This window comes from Sitophilus oryzae, unplaced genomic scaffold (genome assembly GCF_002938485.1).
Source record: "Sitophilus oryzae breed Bouriz unplaced genomic scaffold, Soryzae_2.0 scaffold_179_pilon_pilon, whole genome shotgun sequence".
NCBI lineage: Eukaryota > Metazoa > Arthropoda > Insecta > Coleoptera > Curculionidae > Sitophilus > Sitophilus oryzae.
This window is the reverse complement of record NW_022146501.1, coordinates 8,299,951-8,313,450: the sequence shown is the minus strand read 5'-3', so window position 1 is coordinate 8,313,450 and position 13,500 is coordinate 8,299,951. Positions and strand designations below refer to the sequence as shown.

At 33.1% G+C, this 13,500-nt stretch overlaps 1 protein-coding gene across 1 annotated transcript in view; it reads right to left on the bottom strand.

Moving 5' to 3' along the window:
* Nucleotides 1-13,500, bottom strand: part of LOC115882862 — a 450,101-nt gene that overhangs the window by 3,391 nt on the left and 433,210 nt on the right. The window contains exons 5-7 of the mRNA XM_030901110.1: nucleotides 11,220-11,324; nucleotides 8,370-8,549; nucleotides 6,444-6,733 (exon numbers count right to left, since the gene is read on the bottom strand). Of these exons, the coding sequence (XP_030756970.1) occupies nucleotides 6,444-6,733; nucleotides 8,370-8,549; nucleotides 11,220-11,324 (575 nt within the window). The remainder of the gene's footprint in view (nucleotides 1-6,443; nucleotides 6,734-8,369; nucleotides 8,550-11,219; nucleotides 11,325-13,500) is intronic.

The following is a 13,500-nucleotide window of genomic DNA, read 5'->3' as shown; positions in this document are numbered from 1 at the left end:
TCAACCAAGAGTGCTTGCGTTTCCGAAGTCCTCTTCTGCCTTTCCTTCTATAATCAACTTCAGAAGCTGCTCTACTGTAGCGCATGACATGGCCCAGGTATGCTGTCTTTCGTTTTTTTATAATTGCAAGTAATTCCCTTTCCCTGTTAAGCCTCCCAAGAACCTCTTCATTGCGTACATGATCTGTCCAGGGTATTTTCAAGAATCTTCTGTAAATCCACATTTCAAAAGCTTCCAACCATCTCATGGTGTTCATTTTAATCGTCCATGTCTCACAGTATAAGAGGATTGAGTATACACAATAATGGACAAAACGTATACGCATGTTGATGTTGAGTGATCGGTTACATAATAGGTTTCTCATTTTGTTAAACATTGATCTAGCCTGTTCTATACGCGATGTAACTTCTAAGTCGGGGTCAAGGTCCGATATTAGCCAGAATCCCAGGTATTTGAACTTATTTACCGTGTCTACGCATTGTCCGTATACTCGTATGTTGGGTGGTGGAATATTTCTCCTACTAACGACCATTATCTCGGTTTTGGCCGTGTTTATTTTAAGGCCCAATGGATCTCCTTCCCAAACTATGTCGTCTAGAAGTTCTTGAAGAGCCAGGCTTGTCAGCGATAATCGGAGTGTCGACTGCATAGCTAAGGTTGTTAATTCGGACGCCATTCATTTTTATGCCAATGCCTTTATCTTGTATCGATTAATTATCGAATATATATCCCGAGTATACGTTAAACAATAAGGGAGACAGTATACATCCCTGAGGAACCCCACGTTGTACTGGTATTTCATCTGTTTCATCTTGCCCTAACTATATAACTACTACTGTATGCTGTCTGATTCCAATATAGTGTTTTTAAGTTTTTGTTTTTTTTTTCTCGTCTAGACCTTTTTCTTGCAAGATGTTAAACAGCACTGTGTCTTTATCAAGGGTCTTTTCGTAGTCGATGGAACAAATGTATACGTCTTTTTTTGGTCTCTATATTTCTCTAAGAGAACAGACAGGCCAAACATTGCTTTCCTGATCCCCATTCCTTCTCGAAAGCCAAATTGGCCATCATCTAAATCAATTTCACATTTTTTGAATGTTCTGTGTCGAATTATTTAGAGAAGTATTTTTAAAACATGGCTCATTAGGCTTATTAACCTGAAGTGCTCGCATCTTTTTGCGATGTTATTTTTTGAAATAGGGACAAAAATTGACTTCAGCCAATCTTGTGGGATCTCAATGCTTTTGTAGATTTGGTTTAACAGTCTAGTTTAACAGTCTAACCTCTCTTGGTAATTTTTAATCTAACGCTATTTAGGTAAATTTTGCTATATTTTCTATATAAATTATATTCAGTTATTAATTCTGTGTTTGACTCCAGGCATTCACAAATATTCAACAGTAAATTCATATACGTCCTACAGATTGCACGCAGAGTCTGACCGATTCAAAGTTCGGTTTAATTGCAAAATATTTGTGTGACTGTCCGTTATAGCGGGCAGAGTCCAATTTACTGTTTGTAATATAAATAACACTCGCCAATGCTAGAAGGGCGTTATTATTGCTTGAAATTGCATGACGATATTGAGTTCTATGTAAAATTAGTTCTGGGGTCAAATCCAATGACATGATTGAAAATGTTTATTGCTCTAATACATGTATCTCTCTTAAACATGTGTCAATAATAACCAATATAATTTAATTTTTCTATACAGGGTGACACAAATTCGAGCCTCATCCTTGAGATCTCGGAAACTAAAGAAGAGATACGAGGTGCTAAATGTAGGCAAAGTTGCGCAATTTGATGTTGATAAAAATTCCAACTAGAGTGTTTAAAAATTCAGAATACTTCCGAAGATTTTTGAAAAAAAAACACAAACATTCTCGATTTCATTTTTATTTTTTTTATTACTCTATTTGAATACAGGGTGGCCCAGGCTTCTTGAAAACTCTATATTAAGGTTTTGGTTTGTGGATTTTTGTTTCTGGATGTTTTTATTTTTCATTATTTATGATAAGAAAAGTATTGGTTTAGGGCGAAATTTGACTATGGATAAAAACACTTTTCTCAACGTGTTGAGACCCCAGGAATCCAAAAAAAGCATAATTTTGTTATCAACTTCATTGGCCAATAACTTTGTAACTATCAGAGATACTATAAATTAAATATATTTAGTAAACCCATCTGAAAATTTTTAGGCAGACTCACAAATTATCGTCACCATCCGAACATACTATTATATACTAGCGTGTACCCGCGACCTCTTTCACATCGAATTAATCACTTGTAATGGTGACGATAAAGCACAGCAAGAATTTCCATTAACATACAAACTGGATAAAATTTTCTCACATTTATGTCAGCATGAGAAAAAACAATATGGCGATGTTATTATATAACTTGGTAATAATTGAGGGGTTTCATCTCGTTGGAATTTGACTTTCGAAAAATCCGTTTGCCAAAAATAAGCAAATTACGTCAAGCAGTTTAAGCAGAATCGTGGTTAATCAATTACCCAACTTTATGGAACACCCTGTATGATTTTTTAAAAAATTTCAAAATATGTAAAAAAGCAAAATAAATTATGCGTGTCCAAGCGTTTTCCCGAAAGACTAACCGTATTTCAAATAACAAATATTGTAATATTTGAGGGGCGTTTTCACCCTCTTGGAATTTTGAATTCGAGAAACCCCTCCTTGTCGAATCTCTACACCCCACAGTCAATCCGTTTGCCAAAAATCAGCTTTACACGTCAAGCAGTTTAAGCAGAATCGTGATTATTCAATGGTCATATTTTATGAAACACCCTATATAAATTTTTAAAAAATCTTAAAATATGTAAAACAACAAAATAAAATATACGTGTTTATAATATCGGTTTTTAAATAAAAATATTCTAATATTTGAGGGGTGGTTTCAACCCCTTCGAAAAATCCCTTCTTATCGAACCTCTACATTAAAGTCAATCCGTCTTCCAAAAATCAGCTTTTTACATCAAGCCCTTTAAGCAGGATCGTGATTAATCAATGACCAGATTTTTCGAAACACTCTGTATACATTTTAAAAAAATCTTAAAATATGTAAAAAAACAAAATAAAATATACGTGTTTAAGCGTTTTTTCGGAATCTTGACCGTTTTTTAAATAAAAAATTGTAATATTTGAGGGGTGGTTTCACCCCCTTGGAACTGGAATTTCGAAAAATCCCTTCTTATCGAACCTCTATACCCCAGAATCAACCTGTATGCCAAAATTGAACTTCTTACGTTGAGTTGTTTGAGCAGGATCGTAATTAATCAGTGAGTCAGTCACTTAAGGATTTTATATATTAGTAAAGATTCACGTAGGTACAAAAACATCCACTGCCTGCTAGCCTATTACTATTGAAAATTAAAATTTTCAAGTTTGTATTCGATTTAAATGTTCCACTGAACCGGCTACTGTAACGCCTGGTATAATATTAAAGCAGTATTTATAATAAGATTTGGGTGCATTCCCTGAAATTCCTGTTGACTAAAATGGAGTCGCATTGGTGATAGCACAGTTATTAAAGGCTTATGAAGGAGCTTGCTCCCTGCAAAATATATCTGCTCCGTACGTATTAAATTTAGGCAAACTAATGCCTAAGCGTCTCCATGAATTAAGGTTAATATACGTACTGTGTAATGCTTGGAGATTGTGGCTTTAAAACGAAATAATTTATGGTCTTAACTTGGTTGCACTTAGTATAGGAGAGATACAGGGGTGAGCATTAAAGTTGCGGTGTGTATTTTATGACCAGCTTAGACACATTTATTCATAATTGTGCGGTATAGTATTAAGATCGTAAATATGAGCTTGTTTCTAATATGAGGTTATATGATCTTCTATAGAGGATGGTTTAGGACAACAGTAGTTGGGCATATCGTTGATCGCAATACATGTTTTGACAAAAGACACTATATTGCATGTATAGGGATATTCGTATTCGTACATCGACGTGTAAACGTTAGACGTTAAGTTAAGTTTCAGAACCTCGCATAGTGGAATAAATTAGTAGTTCCAATTACACTTTATACTTTTGTACTGTATACGATTATTCACAACGTCTAAAAAACATAATTAAAATTAATAGAATATCTTAGCAACAGCTTGCAGTAATCAGTTGTAGGTATCCATAGAGAAAGCTTAATATTTAGCTTATGAAACAATCTTTGAATAAGAAGACTAAGGAAGGAGCATATCAAAAATCTTAGGTCCACCGCGATGGGCCTCAAATATGGCCGACTTAAATTCCGGTTTATCAGTGCCGTTCTAATTTTATTTAAAAAATGTAAAACTATAATGTAGGGTAGACGTGGGGTAGACCCTTTCAATAAGAAGACTAAGGAAGGAGCATATCAAAAATCTTAGGTACACCGCGATGGGCCTCAAATATGGCCGATTTAAATTCCGGTTTATCAGTGTAGTTCTAATTTTATTTAAAAAATGTAAAACTATGATGTAGGGTAGACGTGGGGTAGACTCAATAATCTGTTGTTTTATTTTACGTTGTGAATAAATGTTGGTAGTTATTAAAATTGTTATAAAAATATATAATTCTAATAAAAATAGATAAGTTATAATAAGTATTTATTAACACAAACATCCGATACGCTACTGAAGCAGGTAAGTCAAATTAACGTATCTAAATTCTTTGACATTTAATCTTTGACAAGTAATAAATAAAAGCTAAAATGCAAGAAAAATCTATAATTTAGTTAATTTAAGTGAATTTCATAAATGATAGGTTTACTACACGTATGTATATTATATAGTCACTTACTAGCGAAAAGTTGTTCCATTATTTCACTCGATTTTGGCTGAGATCTACAGCACGCTACACAACCAACTATTTTAGAGTCTTTTTTAAGTTCTGCCACAATTTCCATCTAGATTTACTACCTTTATACAACTATCAGTAGTAGAATAAATAATAGATAACATAAAATAAGCTCCGTAAAGACTGACAAATCCACAAAATTTCAAATCAAATTCAAATGTGTCAAATGAATCGTCAAATAGAACTGTCAAGGATCCCCACGCTAGAGTGCTTTTTCCGCCCACCATGCATGAATACATGGATAGCATTATGCTCCTTCCTTAGTCTTCTTATTCAAAGTAAACAATAAACTTTTGATTTTTCACCATATCTTCTCTTGACAGATGATAATAAAAGGCCAAAATGACATTCCTCGCAAGTTTGGAAGTATTGTAATTGCAAAACATTTTCCGATGCACGTCATCAATCACATCGACATTGACCCTAAAGTCTATGAACCTGACTAAATGAAATTTTGGCAAAAATGTTTAAATTTGTTGTATAATTTAAGATACGGAGCAGCTTTTCATTTTACTTTATAGAGCAGATGATTGTAACAGATATTTTACTTAGATTAAAGCTGCAAAAATTACTTTAAACCGAATTTTTTATAGCTATGTTGGTCACATTGCGCCGTGTTCAGCAATGTTGTCCTTTATTATTTGACTATTATCCTAGTGTCAGTCATTATTTTGTATAATATCGTGTTGTTGTTGAATCCTTGCAAGTAATTCTCATTTTTTTGCCTATTTTCATATTTTTGCACTTTTAAGCAGTTGTTTTAAGAAGTAAATTTTAGAGTTTTTATTTTATATAATATATATATATATATATATATATATATATATATATATATATATATATATATATATATATATATATATATATATATATATTACAATCTGGCAGCGCTGTTGCCATCGCTTGTCACTCAAAGTTGGTCACGTGCATCGGAAATTGTTTTGCGAGATTACCATATAATTAGTGGAAAAGTTAAAAGTTTGGTAACTTTTTCCACTTACGTTCATATCGGAGGAAAACTTCTACACTAATTGAAACCACTAATTTATTCCACTAATTGCGAGTTTCTGAATGGAGCTTTAGATGTTATGACGTTAGACGTTTATGGAGAACCGGTGGTTTTTTTGAAAATTCACCAGGGCAGAGACTAGCGAAAAAGTTCATAGCAGAGCATTCTCCCAAATTCACGGTAGACCTGAAAAGCAAAGATAGAAATACAGTCAAAGCTATAATAGTTGGACAAATAGGACTGAATAGTCATCTAAAGTTGATGGAATTGACGGACTAAGGTGCAAGTTCTGTCAATCTGAACAAAAAAAAACATTTTATGTCGTTGTGACAGCCTGGCAAATGTGATGGCGGTCCTTTGTAGCTTATGCAATGATAGACCAATGACAAGAGCTATATGAAGGGCTCAGCCTCCAAGTTTCTAGACTTTTTGAGAAAGATAGGATTGGAGAATGTAACCTAAGGGATCAGAAGAGGACGACAATAGATCTGAAAAGGTCGCAGTGGAACAGGCCCCTAACCAACACGAAAAATCTACTCTAATCTATTGCACTTCTTAATCAACAAGAACTTACATGGTATTACTCAAGCTGTTATCGTCAGTATACATGCTGGTACTTTGAGGCGTTGACAGAGTGTATCTCTTGTAATCACCATAATAGTTCGTATTCTGTCTATTACGAGGTCTAACTTTTTGTTTCTGATGGGGCTCTTGTTCTTGTCTCTCTTCTTCTATGGCAGTTTCAATGTCGTTATTGTCCAACGAGTTTAGATTGCTTGGAGCAAGATTCTCCATTTTCAGAACGTCGTACCTTCGGTCGTCTTCGGAATGGTGGAATACTTCCGAGAGTTCGTATTCTTTAATCTGGGAAAAAAAATATTTATTATATTTTTTAATTTATATAAAAAATAGTAATGAAGTTGGTTGAGTGTCCTCTTCTTATTTTTATTTAAATATGTTTAAAAGAGGATCAATTAACATCATCCATTATTCGAGCTCAAACATTAATTGGCTATTTGTGTTGACTTGTAGTTACTCCAAATACTGAATTTTCTGTATGTGTATAAGACAGTGTGGTAAAAAGTAACAACTAGCATCTGTACATCTTGTAAATTTTTTACTTGTTAAAAAAACTAAAATGTCCTCACAGTCCATGGTTATATTGACAAATAAGGTCTAAGTTATAAGAAGATTAGAGACATTTTCTACGAAAACTTGAAGAGATAGGTAAAAATTGGTATAATATAATTTAATAGATTTATAGTTATTTTTTATACGATAGTAACGATAAAATGGTATTTTATCGTCGACCGAAAAGATTAATTCACGAGCGATGAAATCGCGAGTGGATTAATTCGGGAGACGATAATGCAATTTTATCGTCGTGTATAAAACAATATTTTTTCCATAGCAAGTTACGTTTTAAAAAAAATTTCAGAAATTATTATTGCAAGGAATTTATTACGAGTAGAAAAAATATAGTGCTGGGTTGGCGTTGGTTTCTATGTAATTTGGCCATGATACAAAGAAAACAAAGTATGATCGATAGCGGCTCCAATTTCGTTCAGTTTGCGCATACCACCTGTGACGTCATACACCATACAAAAAAAAATATCCATATTGTTCAATTGCCACTAATAAAAAAAGACGTAAAATAGGGAAGAATTAGGACATAACCCCAAAAGTTATGTCAAATCATTGAGCTTGACATTTGAAAAGCAATTTTCACATTATTATGTGTCATCATTTTGACGATTTGAAATTGGCGCAAGGAGCTTGCCGACCAATGGTGCAGTTAGCACCTGTGACGTAGTGACCAAACCTGCGCAATATCATACCTTGTTTTCTTTGTATCATGTAATTTGACAAATAAATAAAGCTGTCTCTTTAGTTGTCAGTTTTGAGTCAATATATTTTAATTCTCTTTCGTGTCGATTGCTGACTGAATTGGAGGCAGAAATGGCTCAAAACGAAATAAGTAAATTACCAACAGATATTCAGGCTGAGGCGACAAACGCCATATCCAAACTACTTCTATTTAAATCCCGAATAACTTGTGAAAAGGAATACAAAAATTTTCAAAAATGGAAGCAATTAAAAAACGTGCGAGAAGAAATAAAGTTTTTAACCTATCCTCGCTGTTAAAGTGTCATTGCGGTTAAAGTACTATTTTATCTACTATTTTTGATAGATCTAAGGCAATTTTAACAGTTGGTATGGAAAAATATAAATTTTTAGATACTCTATTCACTGGATAAAGTAGTATGATTTTTATAATTGCAACACAAAACTTAGTAAATGAAATAATACAATTACTTCGATATAAAAACTTAAATACGACCAAAGACAATAATTATACAAGACATATTTTCCATAGTCTCATCATTGATTTTTGTAATAATAAAAATAGCCTTTGTTGTCTTTTAACATCCTAAAGGTGCAATTCTGTGCAGAGATAAGAATCAAAATGGATGGTAAAAAATAATCTAAGCCAACTTACTTTGATAAACTGAAAGGTAGCTATGGGTGGCAATCGTTTTATATAAGGATAAAAGAAGGATCCCGCTGGATGGGCAGGATAATGAGCTGTTATCCTGTACGCTTCTCCTTGGGGATCTGTGGGCCAGTTAGGTGCTGTGAAGGTAAATCCGTTGTCTGTACCAGCGTCGATGGGATCCACCTGCAACGGAAAAGTTTTATTAAAACTAATTAATAATGGAAACTCTGGTGTATATTTATATCAAAGTTTTTTCTAAGGTTTAGGGGTGCGTAAAGCTTCTTATACATTTTATATACATATTTTAGATAAATTTTGTAAAAATCTACAGCGATTTTTACATATTTATTCTAGTCCTTTCCTTAATCTCTAGATTACATTTACCAATCTTTTTCAAAAAGTGTATTAATAGAATCATTCACATAGAATCTATTTTGCAATAATTTTTCTGATCAGCAGAATCTACACATGACTTCGTCTGATGATCCTACCAGCTTTACATGCCAATTGACCTAGCAATGAACTGTTAATACGTCAACTACTATTTTGGCGATTTTCCTGTATTTGTTTAGCAGGTCTGTCATAACTTTTGACGAATGTTATTCTATAAACTGTTTATATTTTGTGGACATTTTTTTTATTACTGTTGCAGCACCGCAGTAGGGTAGTAAGCCTTGTTTGGCCATATTTTATCTGCATATTCGTCTCCTTTGTGGTTCTAGATACTTTTCAATCAGATGAATTAATTTTATTAAAGAGACATTTTTATCAAACAATTTATTTTTAATTTAGAATAAATTATTCAGAAAGATGAAATAAAAATAATTTATTAATGTTTCAAGGTATCTAATATCTAAGAGTAAGTAATTTAAGGCAAGTTTAATAATTCATCAAATTCCTTTATTATAAAAAACATTTTTGTATAAAAATTAAATAAATTATACTGCAAAATAAAGCCAGGTAAGGACTTTATCGATTTTATAAAATATTAGAGGAGTTGTCAATTACATTAATGCACTATTAATGCATTAGGAATTAATTGCTTTAATTGATATGCATATATCCCAACGGTAGACATGCGATAGTAACATTGAATATCGCTAATTTACAGGTAATAAATTTGTACGTAGTGTACAGAGTAGTGTGTCATCAGTATGTATCCATCACATACATTATGACATGACAGAGTTTATTTATACAAGAAGTTTTAGGTTAATTTTGTTCTTGTGTATTATTTACTTTTTATTTTTGGTCCGCTATTCATAGTAATGATATAATTTGTTATCTTAATATACAGGATCATTAAAAAACACAGAGAGTCCTGCATTAGTGCATTGGGCATCTGTAGCTCCTAAAATAAAAAATGTTGATGCTTTTGTTTAAGTGCAAACCTAAGATATGTACGAGGATGTATTTAGAAAAATATTTTAACTTCTATAGGGTGGCTTAAAAAAGCGTGAGTGGATGGGGATGATTTTTTTTAAATGAAACACCCTGTACATTAATGTATTTTTAGCTTTCGTTCAGATAACATTATCCTATATTACATTATCCTAAGATATGAGTAAATGTATTTCGATAATTTCAGAGACATTAATAAATATAGTCTTAGCAGCGTTTTTTATCTTTTAATTGCTTTTTAAAAATGCCTTTATTATTTGAAGTCGTTGCGAAGTTGTTGACATTTTCAAAAAGCAATCAAAAGATAAAAGACTATCAAAATGTTGATCTAATAACAATTTGACGTTTATACTATTACGTCAAAAGCAATTTTTTTCCAAAGCCTACCATGACTTCGCTGAATCATCGTTTCTTGTTCATTGTTATTAATATATTAATTATTAGATATTAATACATCTGGTATTCTGGTATTTCGTCGATTTTAAAATAAACTAACTGTTTCTGTCTTATTTTTTTATTAGAATGGGCATAATCAAGAAGGCTACTGATACCGTGTTGTAAAAATAAGGTAATTAAGGGCTTATTTTTTGGTATTTATTAAAATTTTGCTAATATCTTCGGTTTGAAAGAAAATATCAAGATGCGGTTTTCGCTGACTTTTTATGCTTTTACTACTCTTTACTATCGGCTAAAATTACATATACTATCGTATTTAATTTTTTTGAAAAAACGCGCTCGGTTTGTTAAATTGTGAGAAAGCGCCCAATAGCGTCTACGTTCAAAACCTTAATATTAATATATGGTATAATATAGAGTTAGAAATGCTCTTTTAAACGAGCCCTCGTTTGTTGGATTCTGATAATCCCCCCAGTCCGGAGTTATTAACATTTAAATAAAGATAGATACTTCCTTCCCCCACTACTTTATTTTAGCAGATAGGGGAAAATGGTACTAACAAAAAAAATCAAAATTTACTGAAGATGTGAAGCTATTATTTATAGTACCCATTATCTAGGCAAAATTCTGTAAAAATTCTATTTTCCTATTTTCTATAGCAGTTGCGCCCTCTAGCGCCCGTTTTACAAACTTGAAAATAATTTCCAGCAATTTCTCATAGCCCCTTTAGTTATTTTTTTTTCCGTAGGCCCTACGGCTAATACTTTCCGAGATACAGCCGAGAGCTATTCTTAGTGGGACACCCGGTACATACTTTAGGTTTGCACTTGAACAAAATTCCGTTTTTAGTTTTTTATTCTAGAAGCTACAGATGCCCAATGCACTATTGCCGGACCCTGTATAATTAACTATAATATACCCTAATAGTGTAGTCCATTATCGAAATAATATCTAATTTTCTACCGAAGTCAGATATGTCGAATCCCGGTCTTTCAATTACCAGCTGACATGAAGCGATCTATGCGGCGCATAGTATATATCTAATGACGGGCTTACCTCGATGGTGATGCTGTCCAGCCAATTCCCATTGACGCACAGATCAAAACTGTCAATGCCGATAAACCAATCGGGAGAGGGCACGATCCTCGACATGAGAGATACCTGTAATAAACATTAATACTTGATTAGTACTGGATCTCGATGACAATTATAATAGCTGAAGGATTTCCATTTGTTTTGTGGAGGTCTTAAGAGTCAATTTCACTAGTCCGAAAAAATGGCAAAATAAGCGTTCGGCATTTTTATTCATAATGAGGATTTGACCGGTGGTTTTTTTTCTATACACACATGGTCAACATTATTGCATATATAACAGATTCTTTCCTTTATATTATTATTTATATTATTAACAGATTATTTACTTATTTAACAGATATTATTACGTTCAAGTCGATGTTTTCGGTTGTTAGTTTCGGGAGAGGATCTTTTTAACAGGAAGTAATAAAACAAACATCTTTCAAACGTGAATATTTTTAAATTCCCAAACTTATAGAAGGACAAACCAAATAAACTGTAGAACTTAGAAGTAAACAGAAAAATGGTAAAGATAGACCTTAGATAAAAACGCTGAGACGTTGTAAAACCAATAACCACCCTTGATAACATGTTTAACTATCGCCGGATGTTTGTAAAGAATCTGTGAACTTTAGAAAATCACGTACCTAGATGTAAATGGCGCCAAACGAGAATTAAATACGTAAAATGGTCATAGTACTGCCATCTAACAACGGGAGGTCGAACCTCGGGTCGAACCAACTTGGTTTGAAGGGCGGTGTCAAGCTGACCAATCAAACAAAGAACAGTACCTTTAGGGATGATCCTATTGGCTAAGTACCGAATGCACCACCCTTCAACTCTGTAATGTTGAAACCTCGGGGCAGTTTTTTTTCAGAAAATTTAGTTCGGTTTAAGTTTCTAAAAGAGACGGTTCTCCCTCGGGTTCTCGAAACTCGGTAAAATTCACGATGTGACCCCTGTAGTTTTTAAGTCTGATGTCTGCTAATAGTTATTTTTTTAAGTCCTTTTGTCAAATGTTTTTAATTTCTGTTTAAATTTTCTTCTCAAAAATTATTTTAATGTGTTGATATAGTAACGAAAGGTGCAAGTTATTAAATAATTGCCATAATGTGTCTCAATAAAGCAGACACCAGACAATTTTCTTGTATTTTTCCATCTCTTTTCCATGTTTAGTAGTAACAAGTAATTTCGATCATATATATTTTTTTATTTGTTCTTTTTTTTAATATTAAATTTAAATGTTTTCCTACAAACTCGGCCGTTTTGTTTCTATAATAAAAATAACCAAGTGTTTTAAAAATATATAAATAAGATCATTATGAACGAGCAGAATATCTCCAGAGCAGTCCAGAAAAGACTCGAGAAAAGAGCTACAGATTTTCGGGCAGAGGTTGGGCCGCAATTAAAGTAAGTTATAGTAGATTTGTTTAACTAATATCATCAAGACAAAGCATTAAGCATACGCCCCAAAGAGTCGGTGTACTTTTTATCCAAGTTTGCCTTCCGCTCAACTTAATTGTTTTTGTATAATTATAAAATAGTCACGCTACCCATAACAAAAAATGATGAATCTGAAAAGATTTGTCACACATATAACGATATTTTTATTTTGGACCTAATATTATGATTCTTTTCATATTTTTGGACATATTGACTTACTACACGACTAATATAAAATTAAAAATCTATGTGCAACTAGGCTGTTATTATAGTTCTATTTCATAGTGAGTGAAAATTAACAAAAACAAATTTCATTTTAAACAGAAAATATTAAAAACAATTTTAATTATTCCTCACAACTAATCGTCCAGAAGATGTTGAGGAATTGCTTCCCATGTTTCGCGCGCAGCAATTTTCAATTCATTTAAGGTAAGGGGGGATCCTTCCTTTTGGCTATATGGCGTTTTGGCATGTCCCAAGCATGCTCGATCACATTCATATCTGGAGACATCGGTGGCACCACAGTTTTCCCTTCCTGACAAAATTCGCGAACCGCTAAAGTGCGATGGGGAGGAGCATTATCGTCCATGTAAACAAATTCATCCCCCACTGCCCCTCGAAATGGACGCAAAATAGTATAATCTAAAACGTCTCTAAGATAGGAGGCACCTGTCATTGTGCGATCAATTAAAACAAGAGGAGTTCGAGCTCCGTGCATTATACCTGCTCATACCATAATGCTTCCCCCTTGAAACGGGACACGGGGTTGAGCTTAATTCAAGCGTGCTCGTCTTCCAGATGCTCTCCAGATCAAAGTTCG